This window comes from Zootoca vivipara, chromosome 5 (assembly GCF_965207765.1).
Source record: "Zootoca vivipara chromosome 5, rZooViv2.hap1.1, whole genome shotgun sequence".
NCBI lineage: Eukaryota > Metazoa > Chordata > Lepidosauria > Squamata > Lacertidae > Zootoca > Zootoca vivipara.
This window is the reverse complement of record NC_142588.1, coordinates 13438517-13460046: the sequence shown is the minus strand read 5'-3', so window position 1 is coordinate 13460046 and position 21530 is coordinate 13438517. Positions and strand designations below refer to the sequence as shown.

At 42.2% G+C, this 21530-nt stretch overlaps 1 protein-coding gene across 29 annotated transcripts in view; it reads right to left on the bottom strand.

Annotated features, from left to right (window-relative positions):
* Positions 1 to 5025: 5025 nt before the first annotated feature.
* KAT6B (lysine acetyltransferase 6B) overlaps positions 5026 to 21530 on the bottom strand; it is an 80145-nt gene continuing 63640 nt past the window's right edge. For all 29 annotated transcript variants that reach the window (XM_035137469.3, XM_088670096.1, XM_088670087.1 and 26 more), the window contains 5 exons: positions 19171 to 19402; positions 17890 to 18049; positions 16111 to 16401; positions 13808 to 14108; positions 5026 to 8900 (listed from right to left, as the gene is read on the bottom strand). In XM_035137469.3, coding sequence (XP_034993360.3) covers positions 6427 to 8900; positions 13808 to 14108; positions 16111 to 16401; positions 17890 to 18049; positions 19171 to 19402 — 3458 coding nt within the window. In that variant the 3' untranslated portion in view covers positions 5026 to 6426. The remainder of the gene's footprint in view (positions 8901 to 13807; positions 14109 to 16110; positions 16402 to 17889; positions 18050 to 19170; positions 19403 to 21530) is intronic.

The following is a 21530-nucleotide window of genomic DNA, read 5'->3' as shown; positions in this document are numbered from 1 at the left end:
AGGACAAGTTTAGAGCCCATTGCAAAAGTTGTACATCCATTGTGTTTCCTTCCTAGTACCAGTTTTGATAGCTGCCAGTTGTAGAAACTAAGGCAGCCTAAATATGTGTGTTGGACTCACATCCACAACCGTTGGGGTGACTTCAACCCTGCACTAACAGAACCTTTTATCTTCCAGTCCTGAAATACACATTCCACAAGGGAACACAATATATGCCCAAGCATAGTTTACAATTCCAACCACTTCTCTTGGCTTAAGCCTTCAACGAAGCCACAACATATCTGGATTGGGGCACCTAATGTAGTGTCCTCCAGATGCTGCTGCATGTTAATCAATCAACCCCAGCCAACATGACCAGTGGTCAGGGATGATGGGAGTTGTAGTCAAACAATATCCAGAGAATACCACGTTGACCACCTCAGATTTAAACAAAACCATCTGGGCAACCACTACTCCAGAGGTCTTCTCTAACCAGCTGTCCAGCATCTGCAAGGCTGGTAGCTTCAAATTAAATCCAGAACATCTCCCAGAAAACAGCTTCTTATAAAGCCAAGCTTAACATCCTCTGAAGGGTTTGCAAGATCTATGGTAAAACTCAAGTCTCCTTTACTTTTATTCCACATCTTCATGAAGAGTTCCCCACATTACACCAAGGCCCTCTCTCCATACAAAAGGTATTGCCTTCTGTCTACTGTGACCTTCACTTAGTCACTGATCCTCCAGGAGCCACACTTAAAAAAAGACAACACGAAGTGGCAAAAAGTATGGTATATCATGTGAACCTAGTCTCAGTTTCTTCCAATGTGTGTACAACTCTCCCTGCACCCCAAGCAATTAAGGCTCTCTTTAAGAGCCATTTATGTCATTTACAGGTCTTTGGGTTCTCATATATCAGTTAATCAAAAAAGGACTAAACGGTGCTAAAGTGCTATTCACCTGTTAGCAGGCAGGGCCATTTGTTTCACTTCATGGTACTAAGTGCTCTGTGAAGGGGGTCTCCCCCCCCCCCCCCGCAAAGGTAGGGAAATGAGGGACCTTGGCAGGGAAAGCTCTATCACTCTAATCAGCATGAGCGCTGAAATACTAAAAGCTGTGATGAAAACAGCCAGCACCTCCATCCATTATGTTCCACTTTCCAGTGACCTTTCATTCTGGGAAACAACAATTGCACTTTTGTGTAAGTTAAGCAAGTCCAGCCAATGATTAAGGGCCAATCTGTGCCATATAAGGGCCTGATGCTTCTAGCAATGTGAACAACACGAGGTACTAGGGAGGCTCACGTCTAGGTCATGGGGTAGAGCCAATAAAATGGAGTCATAATAATAATCCCAGTTTCTAGATCCCCCTTACTGGAATACTTCTCCTAGTGACCAGGGTCCAAAAATGATGAAACGAGAATCTAAAACTTTTGCCAAGCATTGTTAATACAGGCAACGTCTTTACATTTCAACATTAATTACACATACACTTCTCCCCCATCTATTTTCCCTACAAACAAGAGCTCTTTGAACTTTACGCCTCAGTTTGCCTCCGACGGCTGATGCAACTTTGCAAAAGAGGCTGACACAAAAGACTTCAAGTAATGATTCAGCAGAATCTTGCAAGGGATTCATCAACTAAGAGGAGATAACCAAAGGATCCTTTCATACATTAATGTATATTTTTTTAAAGCTGTGAAGTGTAAATGCATCAAAAGTATGCGCTTGGAAATATTATCTTACAGGTACCCTGATAGAGGAGCTATGATTGGCCATGTTGCAGGTAGACTTAGAGTAAACATTGGGTTGCCTCTGCATGATGTGATGCCACAGGAGTGTGAAAAGGCAAGGGGGTTTCTGTAGTGGAATTTCCTGAACCCAAAGTCAGGCTGCAACACTCAAGCTGATCTTTGATTCCTGTGTTCAGAACCACAAACCTTTACCGAAGAAATCTTGGTTGAAAGACAAGATAATTGCTAAGACCCTTTGAACAACTAAATACTGAGCACAGTTTAGCAGACAGCTAGAAAAATGTCTCCTAAATGGTAGAGGAATTTTCCATTCATAATAGGGCTCAAGACAAAGTATCTGGTATTTTAAGTCCGTCCCCCCCCCCCAGCTTGTGAGAAAAAGGCATTTTTCTTTCAGCAGCAAAGAATGATTTCTATTCAACACTGTAAACTATGTTCCTGCTCAGTTCCCATTCATTTATAGAACTCATGCAAGAGTTTGCCACCAAAGTGTACCCAGAGCTCTTGCTATACAAGACAATGACAGATCACATTGATGCTTTGTCTGGGACTTGTAGCACTTCAACACAGAGTATCAGGACCCAACACTCAAAATAGATATGTGTGTTTTCTTGCTGCTGCATAAATTTGCTTGATGTGTACTGCTGAGCAATAGTACATATTTTCCCACATCTAGCAGTCCCATCAGTCACAGCTGCTTCAAAAAATACTACTGTACTCCACTTTATATTTGCATTTGGAGACTTGTTGTTGTTTAGTCATGTCCGACTCTTCATGACCCCATGGACCAGAGCACGCCAGGCACTCCTGTCTTCCACTGCCTCCCGCAGTTTGGTCAAACTCATGTTGGTAGCTTCAAGAACACTGTCCAGCCATCTTGTCCTCTGTCGTCCCCTTCTCCTTGTGCCCTCCATCTTTCCCAACATCAGGGTCTTTTCCAGGGAGTCTTCTTTTCTCATGAGGTGGCCAAAGTATTGGAGCCTTAGCTTCAGGATCTGTCCTTCCAGTGAGCACTTGGGGCTGATTTCCTTCAGAATGGATAGGTTTGATCTTCTTGCAGTCCATGGGACTCTCAAGAGTCTCCTCCAGCACCATAATTCAAAAGCATCAATTCTTCGGCGATCAGCCTTCTTTATGGCCCAGCTCTCACTTCCATACACACGTTAAACCATAGCTTTAACTATACGGACCTTTGTAGGCAAGGTGATGCCTCTGCTTTTTAAGATGCTGTCTAGGTTTGTCATTGCTTTTCTCCCAAGAAGCAGGCGTCTTTTAATTTCGTGACTGCTGTCACCATCTGCAGTGATCAAGGAGCCCAGGAAAGTAAAATCTCTCACTGCAGCATGCAAAAACACACTCTATGTAGGGCCATTCTGAAAGCAAAGAGTGCTTCAACACAAGAAGGGGAGAAGGAGGAATCCCTAATTTTACAACAAGCGACACCCACCAAAATCAGCTTTATTACATTTTTCAATAAGCATTTAAGCATCTCAACAATCTATTCCATTGCCTGTAGGCTTTTCTCTTCTTTTTAAAGTCAAAACAAAGTTGCAAAGTGTCAGAGCAAGTGCTATAAAAAAGAAATCTCTGCAAGAATTTAAAGTAGCATTTCCAATTAATTACATTTTCCCAACAGCAAAATTGTTAAACCCAACGTGCCAACCCACCTATTCCCCTTACCCTGGCCACAGCACTCATTTGGAATTTGAAAAAAACAACAACAGTGGTTAAAGTTCCCTAACTTAAGAGCTGCCTGTCAAAATGTGTATTGCCGTGAGCTCTGGACCTACAACTTCTTCCTGTTGCCACCATCAGTCCAGCCCAGAACTTCCTTTCCTGGTGATTTTTCTTTGTACACTCCCATTGATTTTCCCGTTCTTTTATTCTCAAATCCCTAATTACCGGTAGTCCCCTGGCTGCACCTACCGTAATTCTCAGTTCCTAGGTTTACCCCTTCCCCCACTGGTTACATTAATGTTCAGTCCCCACCCCCTCCTTCCAAAACTCTCAGGTTTAGCAAATGGTTGGAACAAGGGAGATGGGGAGACCAAAGGCGCTGCTATCTTGAGACAATTCTCCGGAAGCTGCATAAACCAGCTGTGGCCTACTTGCTTTGTGTATCCTGCAGTTACCACAACTAGGCACAGTCCCACAAAACTGCTAAGCCACAGAGGAAACGAGCACAAAACCATATCACTTACTTGACATGAACATCAGTTCTGCTGGGCTTTTTGAGTCATGTTTAAAATCTTTGTAAGCATCCATTCAACTTTTAACAATCAGGAGACACCACACCACTCAAGGCTAGCTCGCATTTCTGCCACAGCATTGGCTACAAACGAAGTGAGAGTGGTGTGGAGGTACCAACACCAGGGTTGGGAAGGTTCAGCATGTGTCCCCCACCCAAAGATAAAAGCTAGAGAGGAAGCAGAGGGGGAGGGCAGGCCTGGACCCCATTATCAGCAGAGATACTGTCAGGTCGACACAGAGGAACAATACACTTCACCATAACCTTAACCTGTTGGGATTGCAGTCAATCCGGTGGACTCAAGTAACCATCCCTGTAAACCATCTGGGGAAAGTTCATAGCTGTTATGGAGCAACCTATGATGATGAGTGTTTCCTGCTTGGCAGGGGGTTGGACTGGATGGCCCTTGTGGTCTCTTCCAACTCTATGATTCTATGGATCTTGACCTGCGAGGCTGGTTCCCCATGGATCTGCAGATCAGACTCAGGCCTCCTGGGGTCCTGTGTTCCAGACTCCTTGCTGGACATGTCAGATACACTTAAGAAAGGTGCATATTTTTTTAATCACTCTTTTCCTTGTAAGGCAATATGCCTGCAAAAGCAGATGAGCATTTCTAGCCGAATGAGGGAATGCATAAATGCATATATGCATGGATATTTCCCAACTGACTCAGAAGTGGAAATACAATTGAACTAAACATATGCTTTTGGGGGGGGGGAGAAGAGGGGGGAGACTTAATCTTCCACTTCTTCTTCCCCTCCGCTAACATATGATCAGCACAACTGTTGACAATCACTCAAGCTTTCTACTGCCATCTATGACGTTTAATAAAATATTTTGGTCGATTCAGATTTTAAAACTCTTCACTTTCCTTGCAGTGGGCCGCATTAGGCATCGAAAGATATACCGCCAAGCAACAGAAGGCTTCCAAAAACAAGGAGGCTTGCAAGATTCCCGTCTTGTGAGCCGCACCCTGCGACCAAGAAGAATTGACAATGTGGCTCATCGGTCTCTACGCACGTCAGACAAGAGCACAAGAGGCTAAAAATGGCTCATCATAATTTATTTTATGTTAAAATGTACAGCTTGTCTTTGCTTTATTTAAGTGACTGGCTAAAAAGGTAACATAAATAGTGTCACTGGGTCTAGTTTTATACATGAATCAAGCCACTTTTTGGCCCTTACAGTCACTCTGTACAGGTACAAAGGCTACAAAAAAAGGAAGCCATATAAACAGACACAAATACCTTCTGGTGTTTTTTTTTATACATGCGCTCTTGAAGCTTCTTTTGATCTATTCACACGCTACTGCTCTATTTACTTTTCTTAAAAAATAACTCCAATATTTTATAAAGATAGAAAAATCTACAGATGGAATGAAAATGTAAAGTTAGAGGCATTTCCATAAAATAGCAACTTTACACCAAATTCACTTTTTTTTTAATCCTGCCAAGTATCTGGACATATATGAAAATGTTTCAAAAACTTGATAAACACTGATATGCTTTTATCAATAAGGTTTGTATTAAAAAACAAAACAGTAAGCTGCCTTTTCCCCCTACTCCAGAGGGGATCTGCCACCAGAACAAAAACAGGGCTCACTTTTACATCAAATATTTACCAATCAAGAATGCAATCCACCAGGGCACTCTCTCCTGTGCCAGACCCATAGAAAATAACCATATTTGTGCAAGAGCACAGCTGACACGCGAGAATTTCCCAGTGGGTTGCACTTAAAATGTTTGACTCAATCAATACTGGAATAACTTTCACAGCTTTTTTAAAACAAGATTTAAAAAATATAATTAACAAAAATATAATTTTTTAAACCCCTTAAACTGGGGTAACCTAATCAAGGAGGGGGGAATCACAAATTAAGAAATGGCTTACTGTTAAGCACAACACTTGTACAGTACTACGAAACGCACTGTCACTAACAAAGACATTAGCGGCATGCGAAAGTGTCACCTTGAGGAACAAAATAGTCCATGAATGCAATGCAAAAAGGCATTTACATGGTGGAGGAGATGGGGAGGGGAAGGACAGAACAGGAGGAAAGCTCACAGTCCAGCACAACATCAGATATACTCCAAAACTATGATCCACATTTCAAATGGGAGCAGGCACATAAAACATGGCTGTGAACCATCAGCTTGTTTCGCGTGTTTGCAGTACAATGACGAAGTTCTTCATCATCACAGAACTTCAGTTACGCCCCAAAAAAGCAAACAAAGCAAAATTACAAAACAAATGAAACGAGAACACATTTATATAAGGCCTTCCGCTGCATACAGTTTTTTTTTTAATGGTGCCTACAAATGTTTTTGCATTCACACCAATTGCTGGTTTTGAAATCGTATTCTCCAAAAGGACATATTTTTGTGCCGGTCAAATCCTAGCATGCCAGTTTGGTACACCAACCGTCTCCCCTCCCCACTCCCCCCAGATCCTACCTACGCATGTAAGAGCTATTCAGAGACTGTTTAGACATGCCGCTATTCATGTAACCATGATGTGCTGGCGGGGTATACATCATGTTGCTGTGGGGATTAGTCTGCATTGACTGCTGGGCATATGGCTGGCTTCCCATCATCCCCATTTGCATCTGCATAGGGTACTGGGCTGTTTGATTCATATAACCATGGTTTGCATGATAGGCTCCATTCATCATCTGTTGGGACATACCAAACCCATTCATAGCGTTAAGGGGGTTCATGTTCATGTTTACGGAACTGACATTGTAAGCTGGAGCTGGCATTAAGTTCACACTCATGTTCATGCCACGCTGCATGGTTAAGGTGCGTGCAGGCCCTTGCATGGTCACTGCCTGCGAGGTTCGCCCATAAATCTGTGGCTGGTGAGCTGCTGCCGCTGCAGCCGACGGCAAAGTGGCCGACTTAGTCCTAACCGAAACATGGCCCTTGCCAGGCATCTGCGTTTGCAGTCTTTGGGCATGGGACAGGCCAATATTGGATGTGGCCATGTTGCGCTGCAAGAGGGGTGGTGGCAAATTCATGGGAGGCGGAGTGAGGTTAGGGGGCGGAGTCATTGTGGTCTGGACCTGGCCTCCCCCTGGAACTGGATGAGGAGACTGAGAAAGCTGAACGAGTCCTGTGCTACTAAGAGTAGACAAAGAGGCACTATTTGCATAGGAAGTGACAGCAGCTGAGTGGCTGTAAGGCAACGAATGGTCCATAAGTGTGTTGGTTAACTGTTGCAATTTGGCAAGGCTGAAGGTGGCCGACGGTTGTGGGTAATGCCCTGCTGCAAAGTCACTCTGACCCATTCTTTCATACAAGCCAAGGTTGGCATTGCCACTCTCTGCGATTTCATTTAACTGCATAGGTGGGCTGAAGTTAGCAGCCATGCTGCACTGCGGAAGCTGCTGGTTGCTGCTCGGGGGCCTTTCGACAACACAGCCTTGAGGCGACTTCACATTGCAAGGAGGGGGAGAGTTGATGCTGGCGTTCTGCATCATGCTACAGCTTCCATTCACGTTAGACAGCTGCTGGGTCACCGCACAACTACTCTGAGTCATGTTGCTAGATGTGAGGTTGCTGTACGAACAGCTGTTTTGCGAGTTGTTTCCACAGATGCTGTTGCCCATCGTAGAGTCATAGCTGCTTGGGTTTTCATAGTTTTCAGTTGTGCTCTCAATGCTACCCAGGTCGCTAAATCCACTATCGACAACCTGCTGCGAATGGTCGGAAACAGAAGGAACGTCCATCATGGGACTGGTTTCCATGTTCTGCAAAGAGGGCACAGAGATCGCACTTTGATCGGGGCTGATTTGAGCATAACTGGTCTCTAATGGAGGCACATTTGGGCTATTAACAGAACGAACTGACTGGCTGGGATGGGACTGGACGGATGAGACAGGGCTACTGTGATCAGACTGCTGACAGTCATCCAGTGTGGTCATCTGTGGGCTTTGGTCAGTATTGGCGTAAGTCTGCAGGCTTCGACATGCCTCTTGAGTCTCTACACAATCCTGGAATGCATCTTCCTGTTCCGTTGTTTCCTGCGTTAGAGACTTCACTGCCTCCACTGTTTCAGAGTCTATCTCCATGGTTTCAGCATTTGTGTCCTTGAATGCAGAATTTAATTCATTACGGTCAGTTTGGTTTTTATTATCTGTATTTTCATTACCCAACTCGGGCACAGGCTCTGGAATAGCAGGAAGCTCTTTGTGCTCGCTGTCACATTCAGCTGCAAGGTCAACGCCACAGTCCATTAAGTCTTCCTGGCTTGATTTACCACTCTGTTCACTTGGGTCTAAAAAAGACTCCTGATTCCCAAGTACATCTTTGAGAGCTTCTGCTGGTACTTCCACCTGAGTTTCCACTTCCGTTGGACCCATGTGACTCTCATCCTCATCATCAGCATCATGATCCTCATTGCGAGATTGTTCCTCCTCCTCCTCCTGCTCTTCTTCCTCCTCCTGCTCTTCTAAATGCTCAGGCTCATCTTTATCCATTTCCGTTTCCTCTTGTGCGTCTTTATCTTGATTATCCACACTTTCCATTTCTTCTACTATGTTGTTTTCTTCTACTTCTGCTAAATCGTTTTCTGCTTGTTCTGTCTTGGGTAACTCCAGATACTCAGATACTGCATCTCTCGCTTCGTCCTCTTGTGGAAGGACGATTTCAGTGTTCTTAACCTCCTCCGTAACAGCAGACGCCTGGCATGCGTTGTTTTCAGCTATCTCTTTCAATTCCTCTCCCAATGCCTGATAGTCAGGCTCCATAGGAGTCTCAGGTGGAGTGTACAAATTAAGTTTAAAACCTGGTTTTCTCTCTTTGTTTTGTCTCCTTTTGGATGGACATTGCTTCACGCCTTTAGGCCATCCTTGTTTACATAGCATAGGTTCAGGATTGTCTTTATCATCATCTTCCAGGACGGCTACATCCTCTTCTGCATTAGCTGTGGGATAAGGAGAAATGGGGATTGGGGGCGGGGAGAGAGAGAAGAGAATAAGTTTATCATGTTATTCTTAACTGCTTAACAAAACCCTAGTCAAAGAAAATATATACTACTAACCATCTTATTCTAACCATCTCTAACAGCAACATGTTTGCACACCACCCACTTTTGGTTATTATTTAAACAGAAAAGCAGGGCACAAATATTGCTATTAGGTAAAAAAGAAGAAGAAGTAACCCTTTACCTTTATTACTATTAACTAAACATGGAAATTCATGTTGCTTTTATTGATGCATGCACACACGGGGATAGCTATGGAACATTTATCCCATTCTAGACTCTTTCACTACAGTCAGTTGATGTAAGTGCACATTGCTGGTGAAGGGCATACAATTAATTTGCTACTTGTACAAATGCACATTTTATCCACCTCCATTCAATTTTGCTTTCGTTGGTTTTAGAAATTTTACACTGAAACAGTTGAAATTTAAAAAAGGGAAGCTACAATGGAAGAGAGGTTCAGATTACAAAAACAGAAGAGGTATTTTTAATGTAGGCTTAGTGGTCACATTTATGCAAAGTCACATTTGTTATCCTGTATAGTGATCAAATCCAGCCAAATAATTTTATATTGCGAAGATCACATGAAGATTGCTCTGTGCTGTTTCTTACAGATGTAATAAACTACGGTAGGACTATTTTATTTGGCAAGTGTCTGTTTCTCATCACTGAATGCACATTCTTAAGACATTCAAAACATGAGTATCATTTATACTTGTGATTGGTCAGGTGTATTTCTGACCTACATATCTGGCCAACCAACTCCATTGAAGCTTGTGAAGTACATGTCTCCCTAATCCTAATCAAGTTTGAATATTCCTAAACTGCAAGGATAATTAACACCCTCCTTAACATTTGTCTTAAGAAAGCATAGTCAGAAATGAAAAAAAGAGAAGCAGACCTGAATTGCCATCTTCAAATATAGTGAAAAACTGCTGTAAAACATCTCTGAGCGGGAAACTCAATGTATATATGTATGGCATGCATGCATGCCTGTTACGCCAGGGACGCCAGCTCAGCAGAGGAGGCTGAGCGCATATCTGAGTGTGGCGCTGGTGGCCAGTTCCTTCTCCTCCTTCCACAGGGGGGAAGGAGGGTGGAATCAGCATCCTGCTGGTGGCAGCACCAGGAGGAGGTAGAGAAGGAGCCACTGGCCATTGAAGCCATGTGGCCATCACATTCAGCTCCGCCTCGGCTCCTCCTGACGTCAGGACATTGTGCCATGCACAACACCGTCCCTCCAATCGCCCTCACAAGCTGGCACCTCTTTGTGACAGAGTCACATTCTACTTTTGAGCACAGAATACATGTTGGACAATGGAAGATAAAGAAAAATAATCATGGGAATAATTCCTTGTTTAGAAGCCTGTACCATCCATTGAATTCAATTTATATAAATAAAAAAATTCCTTCAGTAGCACCTTAAAGACCAACTAAGTTTTTATTTTGGTATGAGCTTTCGTGTGCATGCACACTTCTTCAGATTTATATATCTATATATTTATAGATATATAAATAAGTTAACTGTTTCTTGAAAGATTTCTACCTCCTGACACATCTTTTGTTTTACCAAGCTTGTTCTGCAAAATAAAATCTTTTTTTCTCTGCTTTCCCCCCTAAGTCTCTTAAGTACCAGAATTTAACCAAAAATTAAGCAGTAGTTACTTTATTGGCCCAAATATAAGCCACACCTTTAAAATTTGGCGTCTTGGGGGAGGCTTAGGAGTGGTGGGTGGGCTGGGCACTGTTGCCCTGCACTGATTCCTGGAGGGGGGGGTTGCGCCGCTTTGCCGGTGGCGTAAGGTCGCGAATATAAGCCGCACTTTAACTTTTCACGATTGGAATTTGGGGGGAAAGTGTGGCTTATATTCAGGCCAATACGGTACTCAAGAGGGGGTTCACCACACTCAGCTGAAGTGCTTTCTAAATGCCAGCAAACTGTAACAAGCATGTAATATAGAATAAACCTCAGCCTCTTCTTATCAGATCCAACATTCAGAGGACAAACTAAAGGCATTAAACTGTACAACACCTCAGTTTAAACGTTTCACTTTAATCTATGCTAGCAGTAGACATATTCCCATGCACTTTACAAACACAAGGAAGGAGAATGGATCATCTTGCAAAGATTCACAAAGCTGTCTGGTTTTAGGAAAAAACAAATGTTTGTTTCTTAGCATCCAAAGCTAAGCAATGTTATTCAGCTGAAGCTGAACTATGAGCTTTGAACAGTAACCCTTCAACAAATTGAGTGCAGAAACCTAGGGCTACAGAACTAAATATTGGCACATCCATCACCCAGTCATGGAACCCAAGGGTTTCTTCATGTGTGACATTTTTCTTTTTTTAAATACAATTTCCCTATGGGGGAAAAAAATGAACAGCACTGCATTATCAAGTGAGGTGTGGAAGTTTGTTTTGCCATGAGTACAGAGATCAGGCATCAGAGCATGGGAGCATACATGCCCTTGCTTGTTTGTTCGCATAGATTATCTCAATGGAGAAAAAATGTCCAATATGTTTTAGCCCTAGTAAGTTGGAGCAGTCTTCTCTGACATGGCACCCTCCATTTGTTCTGAGTGGAAGCTCCCATTGGCCCCAGCCAGCTGTAAACTTAAGCTGCTGGAAAGTATCATGCATTTGTGTTTATATAGTGAACAAAACTTTGCCACATTGTAAAAATGATCTTTATTTTGATTACCTAAACACTGCAATTGAGAGGCAGCACCCCAACATTCGGTACCGCAGTTCAAAATATATTTATTGAGCAGTTTCCCAATGTCTGGTAAGCAGTTCCTGCTAGCATATAAATTCTTTATATAACATTGTCTTATTGTTTCCATCTGGTATATTTAATCGAGCTAATTTGGAGCATAATGCAATTCTTTTACCAGTAATTACATTGACTTCTCTAAATATTCTGTCTCAAAACGTATGTGCTGTTGGAAAAGTCCACAACATATGCATGTAAGAACAGAATCTTTGGGAACTTGTTGTTATATGTCAGGCATCCCCAAACTGCGGCCCTCCAGATGTTTTGGCCTACAACTCCCATGATCCCTAGCTAACAGGACCAGTGGTCAGGGATGATGGGAATTGTAGCCCAAAACATCTGGAGGGCCGAAGTTTGGGGATGCCTGTTATATGTTGTTTTTTGAGGGTTAGTATTCCATCTATGTATTGTCAATAGCATTCTGCCTCATACTGTATATGCTAAAACAGACTTCAAGAAAAAGGACAGCTCTCAAATCTGTAGCTGAAGGCAGAGAGGATAAGCCTGTGGCTTGAAGCAGTAGTAATGTGTTGCAATGGGTAGCCTCTCCCCACAAACTACAGGCAGTGTGTTGAAATGGGCTCCTGAAAGGAGAGGCTTCTATCCATGATGATCTGCTGGGAACTTGAAAAGCATAATCTATGGCAAGATTCACCAATCAAGGCCTTCACATGTGCAGAGAGAGACAAGCATGTAGAATAAAAGTGAGCCAAATGTTGCTGGACTCCAACTCCCATCAGCCTCAGCCAGTATGGCCTGTAGTCACGGAGTCCAGCAGACCTGGGGGGACACAGGTTCCCCACTCCAGTTGTAGAAGCAGCCTTGCACATGAGGTCCTCCCTGGTGGGACTACAGGAGCTACTGTAAAGGTCTGGAGTGGAATAGGGGCCCAGGGAACGCACTCTATTACACAACCATTGAACTTAACAATATCCTAGGGACATCTATGCATTGAGAGATCTCTGTGCCTGCATTGCAACCTGCATGATCTTTGGCTGCCTGTCCTTGGGGAAGGAGCAGCTTCTCTAGGTGACTCCAACTGCCTATGACTACAAGGAAGTGGGAAGACACTCTACTGGCTAGGAAACTGCAGTACCAGAGGTCAAGTCATTTGAGAATACTCCAGAGACCCTAGATTCAAGAGGAAGACTGCCAGTTACTGACTTGTGGGGGCCCTCTACAGGAAGTCCTTCAGAATGGCAGCATCACATTCCTCCGACTAAACGTAGCCCTCTGTTGATGTTTCTCGTCTGTTCAATTCAATGTGAGCCAATTTGCATGCTTGCTGCATCCCAATTACCCAATCCTTTTACCTGATTCAGAGCAAGCTGCTGGCATGTGGCTGCTTCTCTCTGTGCTAGCTTTGTAGCTTCTGCTCCCTTGCACATTGGTCTCCTTCCTTCTCTGCCAACTAACAGGTTTGGGGAAAGTAAGGGAACGGGCCAAAGGAAGGCCAAAAAGAAAGCAGAGGAAAGCAGCCCACTCCACTGTTGTGCTGAAGAGAACACTGGAGGGAAAGCACAGGAGACAAGCCCTCCTAGTGAATGTTGGAATAACTGGAAGATGATATAAATTGTAGGCAGCCAGCCAGCCAGCGCTACCCAGTGGAGGAGAGAATATTCCAACCTCTCATCCACTGAAGGAAAACTGTTTTATTCTACAGTGGCAGGACCAAGCATTCTTCAATTTGAAAGAAATTTCACAAGGAGTTGGTTACAGAATATGAAAAGGAACCTTGCAGATTAAAATGGCTAAATTGCAGTTTAAGGAAAGGGGAGAAAGAAAATTTAAGAAGCTATCCAGAATTTCAATAAAAGCAAGACACAGGACCAAGTGTCACTTGTCAAAAGGGCTTCACAGTTTAAACAACAAGCTGCAAAGTATATGTTAACAAATGGTACCAAAGCTATCACAAGTCTAATTCCTTTGAACTGATGTGAAAACAGCCTGTGAAAGACAATTGAAGACTCAATCCGATGCATGTTTATTCAGAAGCAAGTCCCACTGAATTCACTGGGGTTTGCTTCCAGTTCCATGTATACAGAACTGCAGACAAAATCTATTTTGCACTCACCTCTGCATGGAGTATCGTTTTGGTAACAGTGATTGTCTTTCTCCTGCTCCTCCTCTTCCAGCTCATTTTCTTCCTTCTCCTCAGACTGACACTGGAACGCTTCTTGAGTCTCAGGTTTAGATTCATCCTCTTCCCCATCTATCTCACAAGTGGGTTCCAGCCGTGCCATGGGCTGCTCTTCTTCCAAGTTATCAAAGGGCTCATCCAAAACCTCTGTGGTTTCAGAAATGGTCTCCGTCGTAACACTGCTATTAATCTTTCTGCGTTTACGACCCCTTTTCTTTTTCAAGATGAAAGGTCTCTAAAAATAATGTTAAAAATGTGAAAGTTGGGCAAAGAACCAACATCCTTTCTGCTAAACCAAACAAGTTTTGTGATGTATACTCACGGCAATCCAGCCTACAGGACAGTTCAAATGTCACTGGCTCTGTTCCAGCTAACTCTTCTACATACATTCCTCTTTACCACATTTAAATCTCAATCTCTGTTATTCACTCAAAAACAGCTCTAATGTGCTTTGGGAGCTGCTGCCAAATGCTAACATCTCCACCAAATACTTTATTGAATAAGAACACCAATACCAGTGTATACCACAGTGAAGAACAATGTGGACTAAGGCAACACAACCTACTGGTGCCAAAACAATACCATAGTTGCCTCAATGCGTATTTATAATCTATTTAACTCTAGCTGCACATACAACTTAGTAAAATAAAAAAATTCCTTCAGTAGCACCTTAAAGACCAACTAAGTTTTTATTTTGGTATGAGCTTTCGTGTGCATGCACACTTCTTCAGATGCGAAGGTATCTGAAGAAGTGTGCATGCACACGAAAGCTCATACCAAAATAAAAACTTAGTTGGTCTTTAAGGTGCTACTGAAGGAATTTTTTTATTTTACTTCGATCCAGACCAACACGGCTACCTACCTGTAAATACAACTTAGATTACACAGAAATGTAATCTGAATATTCACAGTGAAGATTCTCTAAATACTGTAAATATTGAAAGCCAACTAAAAGCTATGCTAAAGACAGTATTTGTGCTATTTCAAAGTTCATAGTTTAGTGGATATTGAATTAATTTAGGATTATAAACTGTTACTATGTGTGAGCAAGAGACCAAAGGGTAGTTAAAAGGTAAAGGGACCCCGGACCATTAGGTCCAGTCGCGGAAGACTCATCTCGCTTTATTGGCCGAGGGAGCTGGCGTACAGCTTCCAGGTCAGCAAACCAGAGCAGCGCACGGAAACGCCGTTTACTTCCCACTGGAGCGGTACCTATTTATCTACTTGTACTCTGAGGTGCTTTCGAACTGCTAGGTTGGCAGGAGCAGGGACCAAGCAACAGGAGCTCACACCATCGCGGGGATTTGAACCACCGACCTTCTGAACGGCAAGCCCTAGGCTCTGTGGTTTAACCCACATGCCCAATGCAAAAGGTGTGACTATGCACGTCAATGTATTAGCTAGTAAGAAAAAGAGGGAACATGACCAAGACTAGAAGGTACTTCTTCAGACAGGGCTAATTTAGGACTGGGGTGAGACACATAAGAAGCATCCTAATGCTAATACCTAACCTATTTTGTACTCCTGAATTCTACTATGCCGTAGACTAGCATACTGAACCTTCAAAAAACAAATATATGGTATTTGAATGGCAACCAGCAGAGGGCAATATTTTTATACAGCTCTTGATTTTATTGGTAAAAGTCTAAATGGAATGAAAATTATTAGACAACATACAGGAAAGGCAGGCATTTAAGATAGAAAGGGAAATATAAATGCATCCACCTCCAAAATCAGATCCGAAAGACCTCAGGTGGAGTTCAATGTTGCACTATTATGATTGCTTAATTAGTGCAAGCACTTCCGCTTGTCAGATGGAACAATCTCCTCTCCTCCAGCCCTCGTAAGCAGATTTTGGGGGTGTTCAGGCTGCATAAAAGAGGGAAGTCCCATTGTGCTAGCAGGACTCCTTGAACTGGCCCCTCTAGTAGAGAAAGGAATTTAGGGCTGATCTGGAGAAATTAATCAGCTCATCTTCCGTGAAATGGGTATTCAGAATCAGATTACAGAATAAAAATGTTGGATCAAAAGAGTGGTCAGACTACATTTCTGCTTTGTCTTCAACTCAAGCTGTTGGGCATGTTTTGTCTTCTGTGAAATAGATTATTGCACAGAGATTTAGTTACTTATTGAAAACATATGCATCCTTATGAGTCCACGGCGTGCAAAGTCCTGTTAAGAGTCTTTGGACTGTCATTGTAACAGTGGAGTCTACCCCAATTTAAAAAACAACTGACCTTTCTCTTCACAGCAAGCATCTGAGGTTTTGCCAGCCTTGGAGGAGAATTTTGACGATGCCCATCCACATCCTCCTCTTCTTCTTCCTCCTCTTCTTCTTCCTCCCCACTGCTTTCTTTTGGTAGATCAATGGACTGCCCTCGCTCTGCTAATACTGTTATGTTCTCTGGAGGTCGCAGATACTTGTTTTTAGATTGCACTTTTGCAGGCAATTGCCTATTAGCTCTCGTCGAGAACAGCTCTTGCTCTTCCTTTTCCCAGCAGCTTGCTTGTTCCATCAGTCGCTCAGCCTGAGGGGCAGAGAGGTTAAAATAATGGGTCACCAAAACAGTGCTTAGCTGTTATTCTTTTAGTTCAGCTTTTTTAAAAAAAGTTACAATAAGTCAACCCTGATTAGTGCTGAAAGCTACCCAAGCAACAGCATCTAGGCCAATTCATCCTGGTGGTTTTTCTAAAACAGTCAGGATAATAAATCCCAAAAGACTGCATTCCATGGGATATTTAGCACTATTAATGAAGCAACAAATTGATTTTAGTTCTTCTAGCACTACATTACAAGCCCTCTGACATGGATCACTTTGAACAACTTCATAAACACAAAATAATTGATTGACACCATAAGCTTTTGAGCACTGCACCCAACTGGCTCAAGTCCATGCATGTAATAATACTTTAGAAGGGGGTGGGGGCAGAATAAAAACTATTCCATATTGATCTTTCAGGTTTTTCAGGCTTTATACCCACACTCCAAATTTCAAGGTTTACAACTTCTCTCTCAAGCATTTGTTCCAAACAAATAGATAGTACTGGAGTCCACTAGCTTACACTATTTCACTTCTTGAAATATGCTATTTTTATAGCTTAGCACCAATTATTTGTGAAACAAGGAACAGAATCTTGAGTTTAATTTTGATTATTCCCCTTCCTTTGCTGCTCATATCATGTGTGTCAGAGCCATTCCCCTTCACACCAGATAATATAATACTGTAATGAAAATTCAGCACACGTTTTCCTCTCTGTGCTATTGGCTATAATTCTGGGATATACCTTGGCCGCTTCATGCCTTGACTACTGCATCCTCCCTCCTTCTGGCCCTTTCTTATTGCATTCCAAACAGCTCACCTTTATCCACAACTCTGCTGATAAAATCTTTCGCCACTCTCTTATTATTCAGATGATTAAGACAAGCTTCCCATTCTTTCCCACACCCAGCACTAAATCCTCATCCTTCTCTTCAAAGCTCTATATGGCCCTTACTTTTCTACTCTCTTAAAATGAAACTACCCTGCCAATTCTTTGTCCTGCTCCTTCTTGCCTACAACTCCTTCTTAGAAGATTCACAATGCTAATTCGACATGGTATCATTCCTCTATCACTCTTTACTCAAGACCCACCTCAAAACTCCCTCCCTCCATGAGGTCTTTGGCTTAACCCTTAAGGCCTCCTCCCCAATTGAAATAAAGCCTCATAATGTGCAATGACATTTGCTTGTATTCATCTCCACAGGTTCATTTCCACTGTCTCTGCCTCACTTCCTCACATTGTCTAAATTTAGATCTTAAGCTCCTTGTCATTTCCTTATGCTACTATGTAGCACTATCTAGATCAATGGAGCTATATAAATAAACCCAAGAGCATGATGTGCCATTACCCAGCTTGCCGTATGAGCAGCTACAACATCTCCTATCACTTAATATGCTACACCAGTTGTCTTAGACATATCCACTTAAATGTTTAGGATTACATTAGAAGACTTAGTGTGTGTCCCCCCCTATTACCTCTTTTTCAGCTTCTCTCTCTTCCTCTGAAACTGCTGCATTAGGAACCAAAAGAGGAGTCCACCTCAAGCTTTCTGGATCTACTTCATTCATGCGTGGGTTGGTTTTCAGTTTCTCCATGTGGTTTGAAATCAGTCTCTCCCTTCTAATTACTATAAATCTACAATTTAAACACACCAGATATTAAGAAATATAAAAATATACATAAAGCAGATGGAAGCATATGTTTAGTTGTAACAAGTTTCGATTTGGGAGCTTGCTTATTAATTAAATGCATATCCACCTTTCCACGAGAGTGTGCTCAAGGCAGCTTATGGAAAAGAAGCCATTTATAACAGTCTATTACTCCCATTAATAAAACAGCCTGAAGTCCACAGACAATTAAGATAGCCACAGATCAAGCATCATAGCATAACTATGCTAGGAAGACAGAATAGGTCAAAACAGGTTACAACAGGTTACCTAGTACAAACATGCATGAGGTTTGATGAAACACCAATAATAAAATGAGAAGATGGGGGGTGGGAGAATGGATGAATTGGCAAGATCAGCTCATTCTTTATATATCCACACTGAAAATGGTGGTGCGGAAGGAAGGACAGATACTTGTTGAACTTTCCAGTAAATCTTTTTTCTTTCTTTAGAAAACAAGTCTCTCCTTGGGAATGACGGGCATGTATGTGTGTGTGTGTGCTGGGAGATAGGGAAACAACTCATGGATGTGCTACTCAGTTCTGGATTGAAAGACTCTGCATACCTCTTCTCTCAAAGGTGGTTTCCAATGAAGAAGGTCTACCTTGTAATACCTGCTCCATGTAAGGGGGCATGTCCACATTGCTGCCTGACATATATAGTGCTGGGAGGTAAAGACTTTTTCCCAGAAGACGGTGGCAAGTGCTACCCTCTCACTACGTGGGATCATTATAGGGCACAGACTCCCAGGAAATAACCGGCTGTGGAAATATATTCCTGCTGTCACCTGACTGTACTGACACTTTTTCGTTTTTGAAAGCCACAGTGGCCGAAAGAAACACTATGCTTATGAACAGGCTTTCTCTTACCTATACTGTACTTTCTAACTTGTCTATGCAGTTCCAATGAAGGAGCCTCTCTGAATCCAGAATGTCCTCCACAGGCACAATTGTGACTGTAAACCCTCATCATATGGGCTTCTCATATGCAAAAGGGAGATCAAAAGCTAGCAAAATGTATAAAATGGAAGCAGGCAACAGGGCTGCAATTCAGAAGGTAGCTATTCAAGCAACAATAATGTTTACTGACTTTTCTTCTTTTCTGTCTATCATGCTGTGGTGCTGCAGGGTGGTGGCAATGTCATGGGGACACATTCCTGTTGCTCGGCTCATGCCCTTGATGCTGATCTGTTTCTCATGATGGCAATAGAGATATTCCAAGACGACACTTTTCCAATAGGCTAAGTAGGAGACACGACCCAGATCAGAGAGTGGCTTTTCAGGAGATCCTGCTTGTCCCTCTCTTCTAGAAAGTAAGTAACCTAGCAGAAGAGGCGGAGGCAAAAATCACAAATATGTCACCAATGCAATCAGCCACAAGTGTTTAGAACCCATCCTTTAAAATAATAGCCATTCAAAGCAACAGTAAAATGAGTATTCCACAGCAAACAGCAACATCAAAGAACACTGGAGAATATTTTTCTCAAGTTTCTCATACCAAAGTACAGCGGAACCTCGGTTTTCAATCCATTCTGGAAGACTGTTTGGCTTCCAAAATGTTCAAAAACTGAGAATCAATGGGCTGGCTGCAAAGTCAATGGGGAAAAAATGAAAAACGCGCCTCGAAAGCTGTTCGATTTCCAAGGCATGTTCAAAAACATAAGCAATTACTTCTGGGTTTTTGGCGTTCGCGTTCCGAATTGTTCAGCTTCTGAGACGCTCGAAGACCGAGGTTCCACTGTACTGATGAGTGAACTCTTCTTGGCTTGCCTCAAAACTCATTCTTCCCTCAGGCTTTTTTAAAAAAAGTTTATTTAAGAAATGGATGGAGCTCACACATACCCCTTCATCTGCTACTCCCCACACACTTTCTCAAGCAAAACAGAAAAACACAACCCCTTCACTTTGAGAAAAGGAGGAGTAATTGGTCACTGAGAAAACTCGCTGAAGATTACACATTGGTCTATTTCTAAATAAATGCTATTGCTTTCAAGCATGCTCAGAAATATTGTTTACTGCCAGGGAGCATGGGATTTGGTCAGTGGCAGTAAGCTTCTGAATACCAGTTGGTGGAAACTGCAGGAAGGGTGAATTCTCTTGCACTCAGATGCTGCTTATAAGTTTCCCACAGGTATCTGGTTGGCCACTGTGAGAACAGGGCTGTGGACTAGATGGGTCATGCATCTAATCCAGCAGGATTGTCCTAAATTCTCTTCCTTCTACAAAAAAACTACAAATCCCATGCTCCCTTCCAAAACATGCCTAGGAAGCCCACAACACCAAGAGTCACTCATCTCTCTTTTCAGAGTTAAGTTTTTCCTTGGAAAGGAACAGTTGAACTGGTAGAGAAGGCTGGCTAGCAGTAGAGTGGAAACTCACTTCAAGCCAGATAAAAATTCAGTGGGACCTGGACCAAGGTAAAAAACGGGATGAGACTTTCTGAATTGGAGGAATTTGTATTTTGGAGTCTCCCAACTGGAAATTAGCATAATCATTACACAAAATATATACAAAGGAGGATGACCTGAACATTCACATCTGAATTTTTATTTTTGACCAGATGGAAAAATCCTTTTAGGGAGGGAACTCAACACAAAAAAACAAACCTTTTTGGTTTAATTCACATGAACCCTGAAGCTTGCAAGCAGGGCTGTCAACAGGGAATCCAAGATAATCCTATTGATCTCTCTGTCCTACATGCTTTTTCTAATGAAATGTAACAAGGAACTCAAAGGTGTTAAAATGTATCCATAGCTACAGCTATAAAAAACCTGTTTGTTTGTTTGTTTACAAAAACATATCCTTACCATCATTTAGTTTATAAAATCCAAATAAATGAGTTATCCAAACAAGGAAGCAGTAATCACAAATATTTCTCTGAATGTTAACGTCAATATATTGTACCTGTTAAAATCTTCAGAATATGAAGAAGCTTAAGTATAAAAACAAAGCAAAGATAATGACATACACACAACACTAATAGTATATTTATAAAATGAACTTTGCTATTAGCACTAACACCAGGCAAGTATTTTTTTCTATGCATCCATGTTGGACTATCCAATGAAAGAGCTAATAAATAATTACAGCTTCCTAGTACTGTATTTTAAAGTCTTCATCGTGGTGTACATTAAATTTCTGTACAATTTAGGCATCAAGATTCTCTTCCCTGCCAACTTCTAATATTGTCACATGACTTTTTGAACTAGGAACTCTTTCTGTAAGTACAACAACAACTCAAGTATATGCGCAATGTAAAGCTTAGGTTGTGAACCCATATAGACCGACCCCTTCTAGACCGACCCCTTCTCCTGACAAATGGATTTTGTTTCAATTTATCAAACAAATCTGATGTTTGAACATGAGGTTTGACATCTCTCAGAATGCTGGCTTGTTACACTCAACATTTACATAGCACTTCACATGAATTATTGTGCTGTAATTCTTATA